Source organism: Streptopelia decaocto, assembly GCF_964273445.1.
Source record: "Streptopelia decaocto genome assembly, chromosome: 22".
Taxonomy (NCBI): domain Eukaryota; kingdom Metazoa; phylum Chordata; class Aves; order Columbiformes; family Columbidae; genus Streptopelia; species Streptopelia decaocto.
Window position 1 is genome coordinate 5,849,183 of NC_138677.1, and position 22,677 is coordinate 5,871,859.

The 22,677-nt window shown below is 67.1% G+C and overlaps 3 protein-coding genes across 4 annotated transcripts; 1 reads left to right on the plus strand and 2 right to left on the minus strand.

The window, feature by feature from the left end:
- The first annotated feature begins 49 nt into the window (after window positions 1-49).
- TUBG1 (tubulin gamma 1) lies at window positions 50-8,264 on the plus strand. Its single transcript, XM_082070599.1, has 11 exons — window positions 50-197; window positions 487-599; window positions 1,275-1,442; window positions 1,672-1,740; window positions 2,641-2,720; window positions 3,319-3,445; window positions 4,267-4,353; window positions 4,944-5,093; window positions 6,130-6,282; window positions 6,819-6,980; window positions 7,562-8,264. Exons 1-11 carry the CDS (start codon window positions 149-151, stop codon window positions 7,757-7,759), a joined length of 1,356 nt encoding a protein of 451 aa, XP_081926725.1. The 5' UTR covers window positions 50-148; the 3' UTR covers window positions 7,760-8,264.
- An 859-nt stretch (window positions 8,265-9,123) lies between these two features.
- On the minus strand, window positions 9,124-17,051 carry PLEKHH3 (pleckstrin homology, MyTH4 and FERM domain containing H3). Of its 2 annotated transcripts, none has more exons than XM_082070838.1 (13): window positions 16,780-17,051; window positions 14,446-14,501; window positions 13,715-13,803; window positions 13,346-13,540; window positions 13,044-13,201; window positions 12,807-12,930; window positions 12,167-12,464; window positions 11,861-12,068; window positions 11,528-11,655; window positions 11,287-11,401; window positions 10,266-10,715; window positions 9,992-10,183; window positions 9,124-9,903 (listed from the first exon to the last, which is right to left on the minus strand). In XM_082070838.1, the coding sequence occupies exons 1-13, from the start codon at window positions 16,930-16,932 to the stop codon at window positions 9,724-9,726; spliced, it is 2,346 nt and encodes a 781-aa protein (XP_081926964.1). In that variant the 5' UTR covers window positions 16,933-17,051; the 3' UTR covers window positions 9,124-9,723. The 2 variants fall into 2 exon arrangements, with proteins under 2 accessions (XP_081926964.1, XP_081926963.1); XM_082070837.1 differs by having other exon boundaries at window positions 11,519-11,655.
- Window positions 17,052-18,668: 1,617 nt separating this feature from the next.
- On the minus strand, window positions 18,669-21,043 carry CCR10 (C-C motif chemokine receptor 10). The gene is made up of 2 exons (XM_082070857.1): window positions 20,972-21,043; window positions 18,669-19,937 (listed from the first exon to the last, which is right to left on the minus strand). The coding sequence occupies exons 1-2, from the start codon at window positions 20,981-20,983 to the stop codon at window positions 18,855-18,857; spliced, it is 1,095 nt and encodes a 364-aa protein (XP_081926983.1). The 5' UTR covers window positions 20,984-21,043; the 3' UTR covers window positions 18,669-18,854.
- Window positions 21,044-22,677: the final 1,634 nt, after the last annotated feature.

Genomic DNA, 22,677 nt, shown 5'->3' on the forward strand with positions numbered 1-22,677 from the left:
TGGAGGGGCGCTGGCGAGGGGAGGGGGGGAGAGCGGCGCTGTCCCGGAAGTGCGCTCGCGCGCACGCGCAGTGCCGTTGGCGCCGGGCGGGAGACGCGGCGGGAGCAGCGGGCGGAGGAACGGGAGCGGAGCGGAGCCCTGGGCCGCGATGCCGCGGGAGATCATCACCCTGCAGCTGGGCCAGTGCGGCAACCAGAGTGAGTGGGCGGGCGGGCGGGGCGGCGGCGGGCGGGGCCGGGGCGGGGGGCGCGCGCTCCGGGCGGGGCCGGGATGCTGTGGGGGGCGTGGGCGTGGCCTCATGAATTGGGGCGTGGCTTGCAGAGGGGGTGGGGTTCGCGGAAGGGGCGGGGTTTGCAGAAGGGGCGGGGCCTGGCCAGCCCGGGGCGGGGCCTGCCGGACCGCGGCCGCTCCGGGCGCGATCCCGGGGCCACGGCCCCGTTCCCGGCCCCGTTCCCGGCCCGTCTGACCGGCCGCGTCTCCCCGCAGTCGGGTTCGAGTTCTGGAAGCAGCTCTGTGCCGAGCACGGCATCAGCCCCGAGGGCATCGTGGAGGAGTTCGCCACCGAGGGCACCGACCGCAAGGACGTCTTCTTCTACCAGGTACTGCCCGGCACGTGGATCGGGCACACGGTGTGACGGGACGCGCCATCATTGGCACCAGGCTGCTCCGTGCCTGGAGTGTCCCATCCCGGGAGACAGCCCAGGCCAGGCTGGACGGGGCTCTGAGCACCCTGAGCTGGTGCAGATGTCCCTGTCATGGCAGGGGGGGCACTGGGGGAGCTGGGAAGGTCCCTCCAACCCAAACCATTCCCTGGTGCAGGGGGGCAGGGGGGCTGTGACCGCTGCAGCTCCCTCACCAGCCCCCCAGTTCAGGGACTGGTGGGCTGACACTGGTTTGAGCGGCAGCGCCAGCCAAGCGCCTGCTGCCTGTGCGCTGCCTGTGCGCTGCCTGTGCGCTGCCTGTGCGCTGCCTGCGCGCTGCCTGCGCTCCAGTTTCTGGAAATGGATGTGTTGTGGAGGCAGAACCGCACAGCTGAGGCTGCCATAGATACCACCTTACGTAAAGGCCGCCCCCGCTCCGCCTGCCCAGCGTTCAGGACACGCTCTGGGCGCAGGAAACCGCTGTGTTACGGGCTGGCCGTACATAACGAGTCCCCTTCCTCCTCCCGGCTGTGCCGCACGCTGCCGCGGCCAGGGGGTGGCACACACACTCGCGGTTTCTTTTGCAAATAAGAAGCGGCTTTTGCATCGTGACCTCCCTGCTCCTCGTTACAGGCGGACGATGAGCACTACATCCCCCGAGCGGTGCTGCTGGACCTGGAGCCCCGAGTCATCCACTCCATCCTCAACTCGCCATATGCCAACCTCTACAACCCGGAGAACATCTACCTGTCGGAGCACGGAGGGGGAGCTGGGAACAACTGGGCCAGTGGCTTCTCTCAGGTAACAGCTCCTGGGTGCAAACGCACGTCAGCTGGTCAATCTTGAGGCTTTGTCGTGGCTTTCTCGTGTCACGGTTTCTGAAGAACACCTCGTCATTCAGCAGGGACTTCATTCTGACACTTGGTGGCACCCTGGGCGCAGGGTCACGTTGTGAATCTGACTTGGCTCCAGCAGCTCTGCTCCATTTTCTGTGGGAAAGGAACAAACCTTGCTCTGGTCTCTCTTGCAGGGAGAAAAAATCCACGAAGATATTTTTGACATCATAGACAGAGAGGCCGATGGCAGCGACAGCCTGGAAGTGAGTAAACCAGGGGATTTGGAGCCGATTGCCCTGCTTGGTGTTTTCAGAGCCAGGCTGCTGTTGTGTAAGGTCGAGCTCAGCCCCTTGATGCGCTCAGACGTCCTCAACTCCTTCTGGGTGCCAAGCAGAGGACACGTAGAGAGGGCAACGAGGGAAAGGAGGTCTGGCCCATCACTACATCTGCCAGGCTTCCCCAGAAATCCTCCTTATTCTTCTGCCCCAAATGCAGGAAGAGTTCTGGGCATTATGGTGCTTTTTCCTTTCCACCATTGAGATCCGTGGAGTGAGCGCAGGCTCACTTCATTTTCTCTGCAGCCGGGTTAAAAGGGCACCAGTGGTTCAGAGGACTCGTCGGCTGCGTTGTCCTGTGCCCCTGGCAGGACTTTGGCCACTGTCGCTGTAAATTTTCTGTGCACGGACAGACAGGGCTCCCCGGTGTTTGTGTCAGGCTGTCACACGGCAACAGGGGAAGGGAAAATGCCATTGTAACAAATAATTCGGCAGAAGATCCAAGAGGCCGTTTTGGGATCTGCCCTCAAGGCAGGTAGAGGGAGCTTGGTAGAAGTTTGGGAATGGTGTGAAGGGCCCGGGAAAGCACTGAGAACCTGCATTTTGTGCGACCGACTGGACTCCGAAGGTGACGTTGGAGCTGTTCTGGGGCGGGAGGAATGCAGGGGGATGCTGAGCAGCCGCTGCGCTCTGTGGCGTGTGCCAGATTGCAAAGCGGCCTGAGGAGCGCGTGGCTGCCGCTGTGGTCTGCAGGAGCCGCGACAAACCTCCCGTCCATCCGCGGGCGGCAGCTCCGCGCTCTCCCTGTCGCAGGCGGCGTTTTCACCCTGGTTGGTGACTCTCTGCTTTTTCTGGACCTTTAGCCGCCCGTGTTCTGCTTCCTTCCAGGGCTTTGTGCTTTGCCACTCCATTGCCGGCGGAACGGGCTCCGGGCTGGGCTCCTACCTCCTGGAGAGGCTCAATGACAGGTGAGCGTTCAGCTCTGTCCCTTCTTCCCTGGCGGCAGAGTCTGGCCCAGCCCGGGCGCCCGGCCAAGACGGGGAGCTGGGGAGCGCTGACTCAGAGCCGCCGCCCCCACCCAAACACTCTTGTGCAATCCCTGGCGCGCCGCCCGGGGAAGGGACGGCTCCCGATACGCCTGGGGACTCCAGAGGCTCTGAAACGGGACTCGTGCTGTCCAAACTCTGCTTTTCCTCAGCGGTTTTTATCAGGCCTCTCGACACCCCGAGTGCACAGGGGAGGGCGGGAGGCTCCGGCTGCACACTCTGAGCTGCCGTCCCTGCCTGTTGGAGCTTGCAGCCTCTTGAAAAGGCTCGTAAGCAGCTGCTTAATCAGCCTGCGGATGGCTCAGCCTCGCCTGTAGCTCCGTCTGGCAGCCGGTTCCTGCGCTGCTGGGGTAGGCACTGCCGGGACAAATCCCCTCCCTCCCCAGGAGCCGACTCTGGCACGTAGCGCCGGTGACTCACTGCTGTCCCAAGCCCTGGAGACCGCGAAGGGAGCCGGTGGGAGGAGAGAGCGCCGGCTCGGTGCTGTTAACGCTTGCGGTGGCCGGGCTTTTCTCCCCAGGTATCCCAAGAAGCTGGTAGAGACCTACTCGGTTTTCCCAAACCAGGATGAGATGAGCGATGTTGTCGTCCAGCCGTACAACTCTCTGCTGACGCTGAAGAGGCTGACGCAGAACGCTGACTGCGTGGTAAGGGCCCTGCTGCATCGCGCCCGCGGTGCTGCCACCTCCTGCGCGGCAGCCGTGTCCCCAGCGCTACAAACACAGTAGATTTGGTGGGACAAAGAGCATTTGGAATGAGTGCCGCAGCAGCCAGTGAAGCCCTGGGTGCTGCAGCGAGTGCATCCCCCGTCCAAAAGGACTGAGCAGATGTGGTGGCTCCAAATTCTGCCCCCTGCTCTGGTGAGACCCCCCTGCAGTGCTGGTCCAGCTCTGGGTCCTCAGCACAGGACACACAGGGACCTGCTGGAGAGGGGCCAGAGGAGCCCCAGGAGTGATCCGAGGGATGACGGGGACTCTGCGCTAACCCCAGCTTAGCTCTCCGTTTGCCGTTCTGCCGCCAGCATCCAGCACCTTCTCCCCTGGCGGCAGGGACTGGCTGTAATTCCCCCGCAGAGCTCTGCTGCAACCTCAGCCAAGCAGCATCTTCACCCTTCACCAAGGCCTTCGGTCAGTCCTAACCAAGCTGCTGCTCGTCCCTCCCAGCTTATCTCTGCACATTGCAGGGCACAAGGCGCTGCTGGGGCTGAAGGTTGCCGCAGGGTGCTGGCTCAGAGGCTCTTGGGGAGAGCGCGGGGAGCGCAGCCAAGGTGGGAGGGAGGGAAGAGCCTCCATTGACAGTGTCAGTTACGCTCTGCAGATGAGTCAGCTCGTGGTTTCCAGTGTCTGCCACCTGCCGCCAAGGGCTCTGCCCGGCTGCGGCACTTGGGGACGATGCTGGGTGATCTGGTGCCCTTGGACATGTGGCTGAGCCTCCCAGGCTCCACACAGAACTGGTTTTACTCTTGCAGGTGGTTCTGGACAACACGGCTTTGAATCGGATCGCGACAGACCGGCTGCACATTCAGAACCCGTCGTTCTCGCAGATCAACCAGCTGGTGAGAAGGGCTCTGCCCTCAGGAGAGGCCGGCGTGGGGTCTGTGGTTCGGTCTGAACCTGCTCCATGGGCTGGGTGCAGTGATGGGCAGCCTGGAGCCGCGAACGAGGGTCCCCTGCCCTTCCCTGGGGTGACCTACAGAGATAATGTGGGGTCTGGAGCATCTTTCTGATGAGGAAAGGCTGTTCAGCTGGAGGAGAGAAGCTGAGAGGGATCTGATCAGTGTGATCAATATGTCAGGGTGGGTGTCAGAGGATGGACCAGACTCTGCTCAGTGGTGCCCAGCGCCAGGGTGAGGGGCAACGGGCACAGACTGAAACACAGGAGGCTCCATGTGAACACGAGGAGAAACTTCTTCCCTTTGCGGTGCCAGAGCCTGGCCCAGGCTGCCCAGAGCGGGTGTGGAGTCTCCTTCTCTGGGACATTCAAACCCCTGGGATCCTGTGTGATCTGCTCTGTGACCCTGCGTGAGCAGGGCTGGGGATCTACAGGGGTTCCTTAACACCAACCACTCTGTCATTCTGTGTGACCTCCATGGGGACACTGCACAGCCACGCAGTGACAGGGACACTGACTTGGCGTCTCCCCCAGGTCTCCACCATCATGTCCGCCAGCACCACCACGCTCAGGTATCCCGGTTACATGAACAACGACCTCATCGGGCTGATCGCCTCGCTCATCCCCACCCCCCGGCTGCATTTCCTCATGACGGGCTACACGCCGCTCACCACGGACCAGTCGGTAAGGCCGCCCGCCGGGCGCTCCGCCCTTCCCCGAGGGCCGGGGGAGCCGCCACGCTCACCTCGTGCCATCCATCAGTCCCGCGGGCTCGCTGCGAGCTGTAATCGCGTGTTCCGAATCCCAGAGCCGTGTGTCCGCGCCACGCGACAGCCGCCTGCGATATGAGTCAGGTGTGAGCAGGCAGCTGTGCTTGTGCCGAGCTACCTGCTGCGTGTCGGGATCGCTGCGGCAGCTTTGGCAGAGCTGACGGTGTCCGAGCTGACAAAAACCCACCCTTAGAAACGATCAGAGTGAGCCCAGCAGTGGCCCTGCCAGTTCTGCAACCCCCAGGGGGTTTGGGGCAGAACACATTGTCACAGCAAGACTGATCGGGGGCTCCAGGCATCAGCCCCTTCCCGGGGTGTGATCTGTGTTCTGGGAGGAAATTCCACCCCCGGCTGCACCAAACGCTACCACTTGTGTTTAGCCAGTGCCCCCTCAGCCCCCGCGGTGTAAGGGGGGCGGTTGCGGTTTGCGAGGCGCTCACCTGCGTCGGCCGCGGCTCCGCCGGAGCTCACAGCTGCTGTTCTCCTCTCCTCGCCTGCGTTTCCTCAGGATGTTACTCAGAGGAGCAAATCTGAAAAGCTGCTGGCTCTGAAAAGGGTATCGAGTGTGTGATCTGTCCTCCCGGGGAGGAGTACGGTGCCTCAGTAGGGAGTGACCCCCTCCTGTCCCCCAGCAGCGGAACAGGACACAAGTTTGACGGCAAAAACATGAAACGCGTCCCTGGAGCGTTGCCCCGGCCCTTGTTGTGCTGCTGGGGGGGACACGGCTCAACCCCCTCGTGTCGGAGCATCCGCCAGTGCGGTTCTCAGCCTGGCCGTGCCTGCTGTGTGGCTTTGGGGTTGCCCCCTCCTGCATGTGGCTTTGCATGTGGCTCCATCCCCGGGGTGAGAGCTTCTCCCAGCAGCCGCCCCCGCTCCCGTGTGCGTGTGTGCGGCGGGGGGACGAGGGAGCAGCACGGCGGCTCCTCCTGACCCCCGGCTGGCGTTTGCAGGTGGCCAGCGTGAGGAAAACCACGGTCCTGGATGTGATGAGGAGATTGCTGCAGCCAAAAAACGTGATGGTGTCCACAGGGCGAGACAGGCAGACCAACCATTGCTACATCGCCATCCTCAACATCATCCAGGGGGAGGTGGATCCCACGCAGGTGAGCGCCCACACTCAGGTGCTGATGGGAACGGCGTGTCCTGCCAGGGAAGGGCATGGTTATAGAACTGTAGAACAGTTTGGGTTGAAGGGATCTCCCCAGTGCCCCCCCTGCCATGACAGGGACATCTGCACCAGCTCAGGGTGCTCAGAGCCCCGTCCAGCCTGGCCTGGGATGTCTCCAGGGATGGTTCATCCACCACCTCTCTGGGAACCTGGGCGAGGCTCTCACCACCCTCAGGACAACAATTCCTTCCTCATGTCCAGCCTGAATCTCCCCTGTAGATTAAAACCATCACCCCTTGTCCTGTCACCCTGCTAAAAGCTGTGTCCCTGCGCTGTGTGGGGACCCTTGGGCGAGACCAGGTGACGCCTGGGAACCGGCCCTGGTCTTGGGGACAGGCTGCCGGTCCCTTGATATGAGGAACCTCCCTTGAAATCCACCTTTCCACAGCTGTCCATGGTGTGAGGAGCAGCTCCCAGGTCTGCTGGGCCCAGGCTCCTTCCCCATCACCCCTTGCCGCTCTCATCCCCCAGGTTCACAAGAGTCTGCAGCGGATCCGGGAGAGGAAACTGGCCAACTTCATCCCCTGGGGTCCCGCCAGCATCCAGGTGGCGTTGTCCCGCAAGTCCCCTTACCTGCCGTCCGCACACCGTGTCAGCGGCCTCATGATGGCAAACCACACCAACATCTCCTCGGTGAGTGCCTTCCCTCTGTGTCACAGCCGCAGCTGATGTCTTTTCGGTCACAAAAGCATCTTCTCTGGGCTTTTCCCAAAGCCACGGCGGGTCCTGCGGGTCAGGGGAGCGTGGGCAGCTCCGCGCTGGGACTCAGCAGAGCTCAGGGCTGGTGGCCGGTCAGTCCTGCTGCACCCCGGTGCTGTTGTCCCAGGAACAGGACTCTGTGTAAATTTAGATGAGATATAAGGAAGAAATTCTTCCCCACGAGGGTGGGGAGGCCCTGGATCAGGCTGCCCAGAGAAGCTGTGGATGCCACATCCCTCGTAGTGCTCAAAGCCAGGTTGGATGGGGCTTGGAGCAAACTGGTTTAGTAGAAGATGTCCCTGCCCATGGCAGGGGGTTGCAATGAGCTCATCCTCAAGGTCCCTTCCAACTCACACTGTTCAATGATTCTCCCCGGCCAAAGGCAGCCTTGGAAGCACAAGCTGCTCCCGAACGCTGGCTGGGTGCGGGGCAGGAGCGCCCGGGGGATTCCGTGGGGTTGGGGGGTGTCCTGCGAGGACACGGGGCGGTAGCTCTGACCTCTGCCTGCTCTGCAGCTGTTTGAGCGGACGTGCCGGCAGTACGACAAGCTCCGCAAGCGGGAGGCTTTCCTGGAGCAGTTCCGCAAGGAGGACATCTTCAAGGACAACTTCGACGAGCTCGACAACTCCCGGGAGATCGTGCAGCAGCTGATCGACGAGTACCACGCCGCCACGCGCCCCGACTACATCTCCTGGGGCACGCAGGAGCAGTGAGCGCCCTGCCAGGGACGGCGGGTCCCACGGCCACCTCCACGCACGCTGGCAGGGTTTCATCCCTGCCGCGCCCACGTTTAGCACCCTCAGTGCTGCCCGGCCGCCGCGGGGCCGTCACAGCGGCCGCACGCACACGCCGCGCTCCTCGGCGCCCGCAGCTCTGCGGGGAGCAGCGCTGTCCCCGGAGCCCCGTGTCAGGGGACAGGCTCCGCTCCACCGCCTGCCCTGGCCCAGGACAGGACTGGGGCAGCTGGGAGGGATAAATCCACCCGTGCGAGCAACACTCGCTCGGAGGAGAATGAGAGCAAACCCGGGGGCTTGGAAGGGGCTTGGCCCAAAGAGTTGGGTGTACGCGACCCCTGCGGCCAAAGGCTCGGTGTGGCTGAGCTAGTCCTTGCCCTGGGCAGGAGCCTCGTTCCTCCTTCGCCAGATCAGGCCTGGGGCACAGGCTGTATCTATATTTTTGTAGGTTATTTTGCTTTAATAAAGGCTGTTCCTGCACTGACGCTGCCTCCACGGCTCCTGGAGCGAGCAGCCGGGCAGCGACGCAGCTGCAGCTGCCGCCAGGGCCAGCACTAGCCCGGCGGGCCAGCACTAGCCCGGCGGGCCGGCCCCGCTGCGCAGCCGCAGCCCGACCGTGTCCCGGCTCAGCGGGAGCGCAGACCCGGGGCCGCTGCTCCCTGCACGTCCCGGGGCGCAGGGCCGGCCCTGCCCCGGCCGGGAGCCACAGCAGCGACCGCTGCGGCAGAGCCAGAAATACCGGCAGGACCTGCCGGCGCGCTGACCAGGGGCAGGAGTGGCACCGCCCTGCCCGCGGAGCGCGGGGTGCCCGCGTTAGCGTTTCACCACGGCTGGGGGGGCCCTGGCTGCTCTGGGGTGGGAAGGACACTGGTTGGTGGCGATGGCGAGTGGGACAGACGGACACGGCCGCTCCGGGCCTGTGTGAGTCAGGGTGGGATGGATGGGGGTGCGGGGCAGCGCTGGCATCAGCCCAAGCCCAGGCTGCCCAAGGTGAGAATGAGCCTTTTCCTCCGACCCCGCGGCACAGGCTAAAAATACTGGCCCCGCCGCGGCAGCGCCGGGATCCCACGCCCTCTTTGGCAGCGGCCGCGCTGCCGGGGCAGTTCCCCCGGCCGGGCCGGGCAGTGCCAGGGGCTGCCGGGGAGCTGCCCGTGCTGTTGGTGAAATGCCAAAGGGCGCCGCGAGCAGCCTGTGCTGGCTGGAGCCACGGAGGGATGACAGTCCCTGTCCCCAAGGACATGCTGTGCTGCTCCTCCCCGCCACCGCTGCGCCCAGATCAGCCCGAGCTCCAGCGCAGGAATCCTTTCCTTTGTGCATTTATTTAGAAAAACAAACAACCCCTCCCCCCCTCCCCAAGACAGAACCGACAAACTTTACAGAGGCAACATTGAGGGGCCAAGCCCCAGCCGTACCAGCCACCGGCCACCCCCGCACCACGAGCCCTACACGGGGCCACCAAAGGCGCCCGCTGGTCCCCGAGGCGGCTCAGCCAAAAGCCGCCCGCAGCTTTCCAAGAGGAGTGGGGGGTGGGTTCAGCGGACAGACAGACAGACGATGGCACAGCACCGCAGCCCCCCGCCCTGGGCAAAGCCCCCCCGGGGTGGCGGGAGCCGGGGCAGAGCTGCCGGGCAGCACGAGCGCTGGAGGCGAAGGCACCGGGGTGCGAGGGAGGGGGACAAGCCTGGGGGCAGCGCGGGGGGACCGCGGCACGGCGGCCCCGCTGCCCTCCAGGGAAAGTGCTGGGAGACGTGGGGGACACAGGCGTCTCGAAATAAATTAAGGAAAATTAACCAGAAAGGCAACTGTGGCGTGGGGAGCACGAGCCCCTGGCCCCCCGCTGCGGGGAGCGCCAGGGACCGGCACAGACCCAGCGCTCGCTGCTACGCCAGCCACCCCCGTGCTGGCCATCGGGAGCACCATGTGCGGCTGCGCTGGCCACGGGGCTAGCTGTGGAACGAGCCCACGGGCGGCCGGTGCGGCCGCGACACTGGCGTGGGGCAGAGGCCCTGGGGAGGTCCGGGGGGAGCGGGGGGGCTGGTGGCCACCGGCTCGTGGGGCCGGGGTGGTCGCTGGGCGCCCGCTGAGGTGAGGTACGTGTTGAGGAGCTGGGCGATCTCGTCCACCTGCAGGGCAGAGGGGACACGCTGGGTCAGCCCCGGGGGACAGACAACCCCGGGGGGGACAGGAGGACAGAGGGACAGCTGCCTGTACCTGGGAGGTCTCGAAGAGCAGGTCCTGGTCCTCCACGGAGAGACGGAAAGTGCTGCTGTCGGAGGCGCCGAAGGAGGAGATGCGGCCGTAGCAGAAGCTGTCCAAGGGCTCGGGCTCCCCCGGCTTGTAGAGCGAGACGGCCTTGGCGCCGATGCCCAACCACAGCCGCTGCGGCACGGCGCCCAGCGCGCTCTGCGGGGGGACAGCGGGGCGTCAGGGCCACCCCCCGCCACAGCTGCCCCCCGTCCCCGTCCCCATCCCACCGCGGCCTCACCACGCGCAGGTTGACGTCGAAGAGCGTGGAGCCGAAGCCGGGCCACTCGCGCACCAGCGCCACGTAGGCGGCCATGGCCTCGGGCCGGCCCATGCCCTGCAGCAGCTTCCACTTCTCCAGGATGGCGGCCATGGTGCTGGCCCCCTCCTCGCGCAGCCGGCCCCGCAGGCGCTGGTCCCGCTCCGCTCGCTGCTTGGCCAGCGCTTGTCCCCAGAGCCCCCCGGCCAGCAGCCCCGCGCGCAGCCGGGCCCCCCGGCACTTGGGGGGCGGCCGGTGGCGGGGGGGCGGCAGGCGGGCGTGCAGGACGCGGGGCGGGAACAGCTCCTCCAGGCGTGGGAACGGCGCGTGGGTGGAGAAGTCGCTGTTGAGGCTCTGCAGGCGCAGAGCTGCCAGCGTCTGCAGCGTCTCCTCCGACGTGGACACGAAGCCCCGCAGCACCATCTCGTGCGCCTGCGGGAGGGGGGGAGCGGGTACAGTGTGGTCACCGCGGCACGGACACCCTGGCATGGCGCAGCACAGCCAACCCCGGAATGGAATCATTTGGGTTGGAAAAGCCCCTCAGGATCACCGAGTCCAACCATTAACCCACCCCTGTCACTGCCCCACGTCCTGAGAACCTCACGTCCGTCTGTCCAGCCCTCCAGGGCTGGTGACTCCAGCACTGCCCTGGGCAGCCTGTTCCAATGCCCCACAGCCCTTTGGGGAAGAAATTGTTCCCAGATCCAACCTCAACCTCCCCTGGCGCAACTTGAGGCCGTTTCCTCTGCTCCTGGCGCTTGTTCCTGGGGAGCAGAGCCCGACCCCCCTGGCTCCAAGCTCCTTTCAGGCAGTTCAGAGATCAGAAGGTCTCCCCTCAGCTCCTGTTCTCCAGCTGAACCCCCCAGGTCCCTCAGCCGCTCCATCACACTTGTGCTCCAGCCGCTCACCAGCTCCGTTCCCTTCTCTCCACTCGCTCCAGCACCTCAAGGCCTTTCTTGGTGTGATGGGAGGGCACAGCACAGCCACCCGACATGGCTCTCACCTGCTCGAAGAGGAGGGCGAACTCCAGGCTGTCCCGCGGGACGTTGTCCGTGTCCAGGAAGCCATAGTGTTTGAAGCAGAGCCGGCACGGCGGGTCCTGCTCCTCCCCGGCCAGGCTGCGGCAGAAGGGACCGACTCCATCAGCACGGGACAGAGGTGTCCCCACACCGTCCCCTCCCTCCCTTGGTCCCCCCAGCCCCTCTCCCATGTAGGCAGCAGAGCGGGACATTTACTTTTCAAACCTGGTGAGGACGTCGGCCAGCAGCGTGGCGTTGCCCACGGGCTGCTCCCGCCGCCGGGACTGCTCATAGAGTGCAAAGAGGTTGGGGCTCTGGGACAGCCCCAGGCGCGACACCAGCTCCCGGGCCACCTGGGGCAAGACAAAGGCAACCGACGGTGACTGCGCGTCCCTGGCCGCGGCGCTCAGGGCTGCAAAGGGGACACAGACAGGTCACGGCAGGCAAAGGCAGACGGCCCCCAGCCCCTCTGGGAGGGACCCGCAGGAGCCCCCCAGCACACCCAGCCCCCCCCGTGCCAAAACGCGCCGAGCGGCTGGCGCAGCCGCAGCCCCTCACCTCCTCGGCCGTGGTGTGGGAGCTGATGGCCACGCTGCAGGCGGGCGCTCCCGGGCAGTGCACGGTGCAGATCATCTCCTGCCGCCGCATCAGCACCAGGATCTCCTCCAGCGAGGGGACGCACTCCCGCCCCTTCGTCTTGCCCAGCGCCTCGCGGATGAAGCAGGCGTACTTGGCCATCTCCGAGGCGGGGAACCGGCTCTCCGTCCTGAGAGAGACGCCAGGAGGGTCAGGGTGGCACGAACCCAGCGGTGGCCCCGGCACCCGGCGAGCTCCCTGCCCGCAGCCCGGCTCCGCATCGCTCACCTGTCCAGGTGGAAGCGCAGGAATCGCAGGACGGGCGGGGAGGGCAGGAAGGTGCAGCTCATGCAGGTGAGGAGCTGCCAGTAGTGCAGGTCGCTCTGCCCGCCCGGCGCCGGCGGCTCCGTGGTCTGCTTCACCAGCTGGCAGTAGATCTCATCCACCAGTGGCGGCAGGTCCAGGCAGGTCTGCAGGACGCCCTGCATCAGCGGCACCGGGTCCCGCTCCGACTCCAGCTGCTGCAGCGAGTTGAACAGCTTCACGGCCTCGTCGCGCAGCGTGGTGTAGCTGCGGGGGCTGGGGGCTGCGGGACGGGGTCATAGAATCATAGAATCATTTGGGTTGGAAGGGACCTTCCCAGCTCCCCCAGTGCCCCCCCTGCCATGACAGGGACATCTTCACCAGCTCAGGGTGCTCAGAGCCCCGTCCAGCCTGGCCTGGGATGTCTCCAGGGATGGTTCATCTACCACCTGTCTGGGAACCCGGGCCAGGCTCTCACCACCTCAGGGTCAACAATTCCTTCTGCACGTCCAGCCAGGGTGGGTTAACACTCCCATGGGCTTCCCCATGCCCCCCCAGCACTGTACCTGCACCCAGGGCCAGACAGAGCCCAGCCCAGCACGTGGGACCCCCGCCCGCCCCTCACCGCTTTGGTCCAGGCTCCCATAGGGGAAGGGCAGCAGGGGAGCGTAGAGGGGGCTGCTGGTGTAGCGCAGGATGGGGTTGCAGCGGTAGATCTGCTCCAGGACCTCGGGGCTGCCGCAGTGCTCCTGAGGGGTGAAGCAACGGCAGCAGCTGCAGGGGGGCTGTGCGGCCCAGAGCCTGGCACGGGCACTCGGGAACCGTCCATCCCAGCCCTGCTGGGATGGGGCCACAGACTCACCTCGACGTCGCGCATGAGCAGCTGGGTGGGCGTCTGGACGGGCGCTTTGCTGTTGATGACCTTCTGCACGGCGCAGACCCAGTGCACGGCCTCGTTCAGGTGCTCGGTGTACAGGCGGTAGCAATGCTTCCTGCCAAACACCGTCACGCTCCAGTAGCCTGCGAGGGACAGACAGCTCACCCGCTGCCCCAGGGACCCCCAGCCCCTCCTCTGCGCCACAGTGGCCTCCCGGGGCGGGGAGGGTGACACAGGGCACGAGGAGCTGCAAAGGCACAGCCCAACCGAGGGCTGCGACACCCTACCTGTCTCCTTGTAGGTCTGCTTGTCTGGCCAGAGCACGGAGCAGAGGCTGGTGAGCACCAGGGAGCCCAGGCGCCGGGCACCCTTCTCGTTGCTGCTGTAGTAGTCCAGGGAGTCGGGCGTCAGCACAAACCAGTATTTCCGAGGCCGGATCCAGGGGGTCTTCACGCCGCCCCGCACCTCCCGCTGCAGCCAGCCTGGGGAGGGGAAGCCTCAGCCCCCATCGCCGGCACCATCCGCCCCACCGGCACAGGGCAGGGTCTGCCTGGCACCAGCCGGTGTCCCCGGCCCCTCTGGGATGGTATCAAGCCACGGTCGGGCATAATCCCCCCAGTCCTGGCTACCCCAGGAGCAGAGACCCCTGTGCCCACCTTTCACGAGAGCATCAGGATCATCGTCCACCGGCCCTGGGCCCTTCTCCACGATGAGGCTGCGCATCTCCTCCGCGACCAGCAGGGACCTGCAGAGGGACACGGGGCTGAGCCTGAGTGCCCACGGGTGCCTCCCGCGGCCCCCAAGCGGGGAGATGGTCCAAGGCTTGGGGTGAGCCAGGTCCCGAGGAGCTCCGGACACCCCAAAACCCCGCGGTGGGAACGCAGCAGAGCCATCGGGTGCAGATGACCCTGGCTAAAAATAAGCTGTTTGCAGTCGCGGCCCTGCCAAGGAATTCGGAAAATGAACAACCAGGAAGGAATGTTGGCAGCGGCGTCAGCGCTGGAAGGACAGGGAGCAAGCCGGCCCCTGTGCCCCAGCACCCCGTCTCCTCGGCCACGGCTCCGCTGGTGGGATGGCCTGGCAGAGCCTCCTGGCACAGCAGGGGACACCCACGGCACCCATCGGCTCAGCCTGCAGCAGCCAAGCCATCCCGCATGGCAGAGGGATGGAGACGTGCCCGAGGACGTGCCAGGGATGGGGACAGAGCGTCACAGTCCCGTCTCTGCCGCCCCCTGCTCCAGACTGGCACAGCACAGTGCTGACCCCGCGGGCAGGGCAGTACGGCACACACCGGCACCGGTGCGTCCTCCCACGGCGTGCCAGGCCCCCAGCACCGCGTGAGGGACGTGACGGAACGCCTGGTGGAACCGAGGCAGGGGACACTCACCGCTGCGAGCCGCTGTTGCTGCGGGTGGGCTGGCTCAGGTTCACCTCCAGGGACCCCTGCGGAAAGAGGAGAGGTCTCAGCCCCACCGTCACCGCCTGGCACCCCAAACATTGCCCCGATGATGGCTTGGCTCCTCATTAGCCCAACTCTGGGCCAACAGGGACACATTTGTGTCCTGCCACCACGGGGCAGGGAGTCCCCATGCCCCCCACAGCCAGGGCAGCAGCGGGGGCAGCCTGCGGGCGCGGGGGCAGCCGCTGGCCGTGTATCCTCAGCTGACCCAGCAGGCTGAATACCGTGCAGAATTGCACAAGGTCAGTGCTGAGTAATACGCTTACGGCACAAAGTCCCATTGTGCCGGGGCCGCTGACTTCCTGCCCGCGGCGGTGGGACGCGGCACAGGGAAGTCCCTGGCCCTGCCGCGGGATGGGAGACGGTTCCTCCTCGCGCAGCACAACTTGACGTGGATGATGCTGCTCACGTGATAACCGTGGCACATGTGCCGGGACACGAGGCAGTGCCCAGGCACGGGCAGACACCGGGAGGGGCAGGGCACCCCGGCACAGCGGGCGCGGGGACACGGGGACGCTGTCCCGGGAGATGCGCGCGTGCTCCTGCCAGCTGCGGCCCAGCAGGGCAGCCGGAGAAGTGACAGGGCAGAGCGCGCCATGAAACGCCAAGAAAAAGAGACGTCTGCTAAAAATAGCAGCAGGAAGGGGGGAGCCGCTGCAGGTACGGCTGCGCCGTGGGGCAGGGCTGGGTGCCACTGACCCATGGCATTAAGGGCACCTGTCACTCAGCGCTGGCACCCATGCACAGGGCCAGCTCCTGCAGTGACTGTCCCGCTGCCGGGGACGGCTCCGTGCGCTCCTGCAAGGCTGCGGGCACGGAGACAGCACCCAGCTCCTCAGCCACGGCCCACGGGAGGAGGTGGTGGCAGCGGTGGCCGGCTCCTTCGCAGGGATATAAATAAACGAGAGAGGAACCGCGGCGGCAGGGCCAGGGCCGCTGCTCCCACGCTCCCAGGAAGGGGCGGCCGGCACTGTGGGTTTCCAAGGACTCCCCAGCCACGGCAAAGGGCTCCCCGGGGAACTGGCGTCACGGCCGCCCACACTTGGACCTCCAGAGCCAGCACAGCCCATGGGATGCTGGAAGCCCAAAGACAGCTCCTGCGATTGCCGTGCCCTTGCCGCTGCCACCGGTGCCCAGAGGGCCCAGCTCCAGCCCCACTGCTGTCCCTGCTGCCCCCGGGGGGCTGGCACTGCCAGGGAAGGGGACATGCTGCCAGGGCAGCCTAGTGACAGCAAGGCTGTGCTGTAGACCCCATGGTGGTCAGTGGGAGAGGGGACACAGCAAGTGGGGTCAGGCTGTCACCACCTCCTATGTCCCCTCTAGGCAGGGACACAGCCCCGTGGCCCTGGGCGCAGGAGGAACCCCTGGGAGTCGGCATTCCCCCCGCCACCTCACACTATCAGCTGTCCCGCAGGCAGCCCGGCTGGAGGAAGCGCCGGTTTCCGCCACTCTGCTTCCCTAAACAGAGGAAGCAGCCGGAGCGGGGCGATCCAGGCCTGCTCCCCGCGCCCGGCACGTGCTCCCGGGGCGCCGTGTGCCGCCAACAGCCCCGGCCTGCCCCGACAGGTCTGTGCAGAGCCGTGGCCGTCCCGAGGAACCCGTCCTGTGGGGACCCTCTGTGCACCGGCCAACGGGACCCTGGCAGTAGCACAGGGCAGGTATGGGCTTCAGTGTGGGATCTGGCACCTCCAGTCCCACGGCTCCTGCCCCGAAGAGCAGGCAAGGGCAGGGTAGCGCAGGCAGCACAGCACAGGCAGCGCAGCACCCAGCTCCACCAGCAGCTCTGCCGCCCAGCTGGCCTGGCAGCGCCCCGGCTTCAGCTGCGCCCCAGCACCCACCGGGCAGCCCGGTCCCGCCACCGCGGCACCAGCAAGGGCCTCGAGTCGGGATGCAGCCGGCAGCGGCCCCCGCAACCCTGGGCTCTGTCCCGCGGGCTCCGGGACCCCCAGCGCCCGCCCGGAGGCCGCAGCTTCCCCGCACCCACCGGGCCGAACCCCCGCGATCCCCCGGCCGGCGGCAGGGACGCGCCAAGGGCAGCCCCGGCGGCGGGACCGGCGGGAACGTGCCCGGGCGGGCGGCAGCTGCTCTCGCCGGGGCGGCGAGGACCGGGACGAGCCGGGGCAGCGCCGCCAAGCACGGGCCCGGAGCCGCACGGCCGCGCCGAGCCGGGCAGAGCCGCGCAGCCCGGGCGAGAGGAGCCGCGCACCCCCGGTCGCGCCGCGCCATGCCCAGCCGCGGCTCCGGTGCCGGTGCCGGCCCCACCTGGTCTCCCTGTGCGCGGAGCTCGAAGGACGCCTCCTCCTCCTCCTCGGCCTCGCCGTCCGCTTCCCGGTCCGCGTCGCCGTAGTCCCGCCGCAGCAGCGTGAAGCCCTGCCGGCAGCACAGCAGCCACCACAGCCCGCCCGGGAACGGCATCGCCCCGCCGGCGACGGGACGGGACCGCGACGGGACAGCGACGGGACCGGCCCGCCGCCCGCCCGCGCCGCGCACCGGCCGCCGCCGCCACCGCCGGGACCGGCCCCACCGCCGCCGCCGCCGCCCCGGGCGGGCCGGGCCAGGCGCGTCACCGGCCCCCGCCAATCGCCGCGCGCGGCCCGGGGCGGAGCCAGCGCGCCCGGGGCGGCGGGGCCGCCGCTTGCGTCACCTACCGGGCGGGGGCGCGCGGCGGACGGGGGAAGATCCGGGGGTGTCGCACGATCGGGCTGTCACGGGGCCGGTGCTCCCGGAGCCACCGCCGGCACGATGCACCGGGCCTGGGCACCGGCAACGGGCACAGACCCCGGGCGGGGAGCGCTGGTTCCGGTAGCCCCGGGGTTCCACCGGCCACGGCGTCGAGCTGTCCCGCAGCACCGGCGCCATGGGCTGGCACAAACCCTCCGTGCCGCGAAGGCGGCTCAGCCCGGTGCGGTACCGGAGCTCCGCGGGCAGGTGGGCACCGCGCTTGGGCAGATCTGTCCTGCCAGCCCTTGCGTCCCCATGAGCCCATGTCACACCGGTGCTGCAGCCCCGGGCTCGGCGCAGCAGCAGAGAGTCCGCAGCACCGTTGAGCCATCGGTGCCGAGACAGCGCCCGGGCCCTGGAGCCCTGCAAGGGGTTAAGCACATCAGCCGCGGCTCTGGCTTTGCTACAGCTGTTGGGTCAACACCGTCTCTGGGAGCCTGCGGTGCTGGGATGCGCACGCAGGAAGCGCCGGCTGCCAGCTCTCCTCCCACGCAGCCAGCACCGGGCCTGCGCCGGGGGGCTGAGCCCCGCCGTGGGGCCGGAGGGCAGCGGGGACAGCCGTGGGCACCACTGGGGCGGGAGATGCTCCCCTACATGCCCAGCTCCACTGCAGAGACCCCACGAGTGGCTGCACCAGAGCTGCACCCCGTCCCACTGCCGGCACCCTGTGGGGGCGAGCACATCCAGGTCGTGCCACCCCCACCGCGGTGCCCTGGCCCCGGGGGAAGTGGGAGCCGCTGGGCTGGGAAGCGCCAGGGCAGAGGACTTCGTGGGGGAAGTGAGGAAAGGAGAGGAAAGTCCCTCTGGCCCCTGTGGCCCCCCACCTCGGGAGGGGATTTTCCAACAGGATCCACTGCAGATTTTTCCGGGGTAGGCTCTGCTGTCACCAGCCCGGGACTCCTGTCCCCTATAGCACCGTGCCCTCTGGGATGGCGGCGTGGGCTCTGCCGCTGCCTGTGTTGGCTGGGCTGTGTTGGGGGGTGCCCCCCGCTCCTGCCCCCAGTCCCCAGCTGCGCCCCCTGAACGCCTGCGCGGGGCTGGGGGCACCGCGGGACTGGGGGAGCCCAGGAAGGGGACCGCGGGGACAGGAAGGGCACAGGCAGGGCACAGGCAGGGGACTGCAGGAAGCGCGAGGTTGTGCTGCCTCCTGCAGGCATCATCCCGCCAGCGCCGGTGGGCACGGAGCTGCCCCCGCCCCGCTCCCCCGCACCCCGCTCCTGGGCAAATTCCCCCCGGCAGCACCGGCCCGTGTCCCCCCTCGGGGCGTTCCTGTCCCGCACGGAGACGCCGCTCACCCACCGCGGCTCGACCGGGCTTTATTGCGAGGGAGGAACCCAGCTGTGTGCACCCACCGCCTCCAGCCCCCCCGCACCGCATGGCCCCCCGAATACGCGTGTCATCGCAGGGTCCCCCGCGGCCCGGCGGCGCGCTGGGCAGTAGAGGCGCTTGCAGGTCCCATGGGTGCTGTGGGGCTGCTCCTCCTGCTGCCCACGTGTGTGTGGGCACCGTGTGTGTTGTCTGGCGCTGCCCTTGCCAGGATGCCCTGCGGGTACCCGGGGCACGTCCATGCACCAACGAGAAGCCACGGAGGGGCTGAGCCCCTGGGTGCTGTGTCCCTACACCACATCCTGGCAGGTGGAGAGCGACGTCCTCCGGCGGGGACTGGGGCAGCTGGGGCAGCGCGAGTCGGGGGGTCCCACACAGCCGGCGTCGCTGGCCAGCAGGCACAGCTCCCGGCGGAAACGTTGGCCCAGGAAGGCGTAGAGCAGCGGGTTGAGGCAGCAGCGCAGGTAGGCCAGCCCGCCCGTGACCAGCAGGGCCAGGTCCTTGCGGCGGCTCTGGGCACAGCTCATCTCCCAGCTGGCCAGCAGCTCAGCCGCGTCCAGCAGTACCATCAGGCTGTGGGGCAACTGCAGGGCCACAAACACCAGCACGAGGGCCAGCAGCACCCGCAGTGCCCGATGGGGCTGGGCACCACGGGTGGCCAGCAGCGTCCGGGCCACGGCCGCGTAGCAGCTTGCCATGACCAGGAAGGGCACCGCGAAGCCCAGCACCACCTGCACCAGGTTGGTGGCTCCCCGTGCTGCTCGTGAAACCGCCCGGGGGAAGACGACGCGGCAGAGCTGGAGATCCTGGTGCTGCTCCGCTTCCCCGTAGATGAACTGCGGTAGCGCCAGCAGCGTGGCCAGCAGCCAGGCCAGCCCTGCCGTCAGCCAGCCGTGGCGGCGAGCCCGTGGGCGCAAGCGGCAAGCAGCCGGCACCTGCACGATGGCCACGTAGCGGTCCACGCTGATGCAGGTGAGGAAGAGGAAGCCACTGTAGAAGTTGAGGGCGTAGAGGCCCTGCAGCACCTTGCAGGCAGCCGTGCCGGGGGACCAGCCCTGCAGCGTGTCGGTGACGGCGAAGGGCAGCGTGAGGAGCAGCAGGAGGTCGGACAGGGCGAGGTGCAGCAGGCAGACGTCGGTGATGCTGTGTGCCCGGCGGTAGCGGGTGTGCGTGACCAGCACCAGCCCATTTCCCGCTATGCCCAGCAGCGAGAGCAGCAGGTAGACAGCCGGCTGGTAGGTGCGGGCGAAGCCCTGCACCGCCTGCTTCTCGCAGAGCTCGGGCAGCTTGCTGTCCCCCAACAAGGACACGTCCCACCCGGCGTAGAAGTCGGTGGTGGCGGTCGGCTCCGTCGCAGTGGGGCTGAGGGTTGCCTGCAGAGAAGGAGGCTGAGCGAGGGATGCTTGGAGGCGGCAGGCGGCTGCACCGCACCCAGGGCAGCCGTCCCCCACCCAGCCCCGCTGCGGAACCCCGGGCGTGCCGCAGCCCCCAGCCCTGCGCTCGGGGAATTTTCCATCGCACACCCACACCAAGGCAGCGGGAGGTTCACCGCAATCACTCATTGCGAGAGCGACCACACGCGTCTCGAGCAGCTGCCTGCGGTGCAGAGCTGGCGGGGAGACGTGACCCCAGCCGCGGCGTCCCCGGCGCAGCACCACGTGCCACAAACTAACCGTGCACCCGCCATGGGGATCTGCTCCTGATGGCCCCTGGGGCTCAGCACCCAGCCCACAGCACCAGTTGCCCTGTGCAGCTGGGCCTTGGAGCATCATGCCGGTGTCCCCCGGTGAGTGTAAGCCCCCAAGGGTGCAAGCGGGGACTTGTCCAAAGCACCCACCCACCCATGCGTGGCCCTGAGGATCCCAGCGCCAGCACAGCCCCACATCGCCTCATCCTGCTCCCAGATGGGGAGGTCCTGGGACATCCTACTGCCTCACATAGGTTGCAGGCAGCTGTGCACAGTGTTCCCAGCTCCTGGCTTCTCAGTCCTGCTCCAGGGTGAGGAGACAGCCCTGCAGCCCAGCGCCGGGCGGCTGGGACCCCATTGCCACGGAGGTCGGGATCCGGCACAGCTCTGACTCACAGCAGCCTTGTGAGAGCAGTTTCCCTCCAGCTCCCACCAGCAAGCCCAGGCAGCCGGGCCTGATCCTCGTCCTGCTCCGGGGCCACAGGTGGGGTCTGAACCCCGTGCCAGGGCAGGCTGACACCCCAGCAGCTCCGCCAGCCCCTTCCCTGCTCTGGGCCCTGGGGACCTGGAGCACCAGGTGCTGTCCTGCATTCCCTGGGGCTTTGTCTTTCAGCCCAAACCCACAAGCTCACAAGAGAAACATTTGAAAGCAACAAGCAAACCCCACAAGGGGGTTCCCTGCCCATTCCCCAGTGAACCCCTCTCTCCACGGCCCCTCACCTGCTCCTGCATCGCACAGCAGGACTTTTCCCCTGCCCGGTGGGTCTGGAGCTGTCAGTGTCTCGGTGCTCTGCAAACCTGTGGTTTGACCACGTGCCGCTCCTGATACCAAGAGCGGTGCAGAGCACAAACCCAGCCCCGGGGGAGGAAGGCGAGGAGGCAGATACGACGCTGCTCTGGAACCCATCCTGCAGCTATTATTTTGTGGCTAGCATCTGTGTGCCGGGGACAGGAATAGCAGTTCTGCTCAACCCATCACGTGGGGCTGGGGGACAACTTGGGGAGCCCCGTCTCTGGGGAGCAGGGTCTGGCCAAGGGCAAGCAGTGCATTCAGGAGACCCCAGCCCTCCCTGGGGCTGTTTGCAGCTCCTGCCCCACGGCAAGAGGTGCCTCTGTGGGGCTGGAGGGGAATCTGGAGGGAGCACAGCCAAGGACAAGAGTGTGGGGTGCTGTGGGCTGGCGCTGAGCAGGACACTGGTCTGGTGGCAGCAACTGAGCTGTGTCCAGTCCAGGATCAGTTCGTCCTGATGGGAAACGTGGCGGTTCCAGGAGCTGGGGCAGCTGCTGGCGCAGGGCATCCTCCTCACCAGGGGTTCCAGCCCTGCCCAGCACCGCTGCACCCCCACACCCCTGCACCCCCATACCCCTGTTCCCCCGGCACCCCCGCGGTGCTGGGCAGGCATGTTGCTGGTTGTTGACAACAAAATTCCCAACTCCTCATTAAGGGACAGATTAGTTCCCGTGGAGCAGAGGCTCCGCTTTCCTCTCCCCAGGGGGAGGGCAAATTGATCCCTGGCTTTAACGGGCTTTCAGCTGTTTGCCGTGTTAATCCCTCAATCTCCCTTTCTCCCCGCTACAGCCGTCTTTGCGTGGCTTATCCCCGCTCGGCCCTCCTGTTGCCTCCAGCCTGTGGTGCAGTGGGACCCAGGAGCCGCTGCACCCTGGCTGGAGAGCAGCTGGGCAGAGGTGGGGACCCTGCATGTCCCCCTGGGATGTCACAGACCTGATCCAGGACAGTGTCGGACATGGGGCTGTGGCCAGAGCAATCAGCACCTCCGGGGCTGTGCCTCTCCTGGGGACAAACCCGCGGGTGCTGCGAGGGTCCGGGAGATGGGACGGCAGGTGCTGTGTCCCCTGGTAGCAGAACTCCTGGTTGCCACCGTGGCCCCACTGCACCTGGGCTTTTCTGTTCCCTCTTTCGGCCACTGGCCCCAGCCTCAGCTTTGCCTGCGCAGGAAGCGGCGCCGGCACGTGCTGCCCGCAGGTGACAGTCACACTGCCAGGCCCGGGGGACAATGCCCACGAGCTGCTCGCACCGAGCGCAGCCCCTGCCCAGCACACTGAGCCTGCTCGGACCCAGCACAGCCCCTGCCCAGCACACTGAGCCTGCTCGGACCCAGCACAGCCCCTGCCCAGCACACCGAGCCTGCTCGGACCCAGCACAGCCCCTGCCCAGCACACCGAGCCTGCTCGGACCCAGCGGTCCCCAGTGCATCCCTGTTCCTCAGAGATGGGCTTAGGGTGCTGCATGGGGCTCCTGGGAGAGGGGGACACCCCACAGACCCAGGGGGACACAGGGCACTGTGGGGCTGTGGGGTAGGCAGGGGATGTAGGCCACACAGCTGCCAGCCCCGCCATCCCCTCTGCGGGGGTGTCTTGGGAACAGACAGAGGCTAAATCCCGTCTCCTGCACCACTGGAGAGACG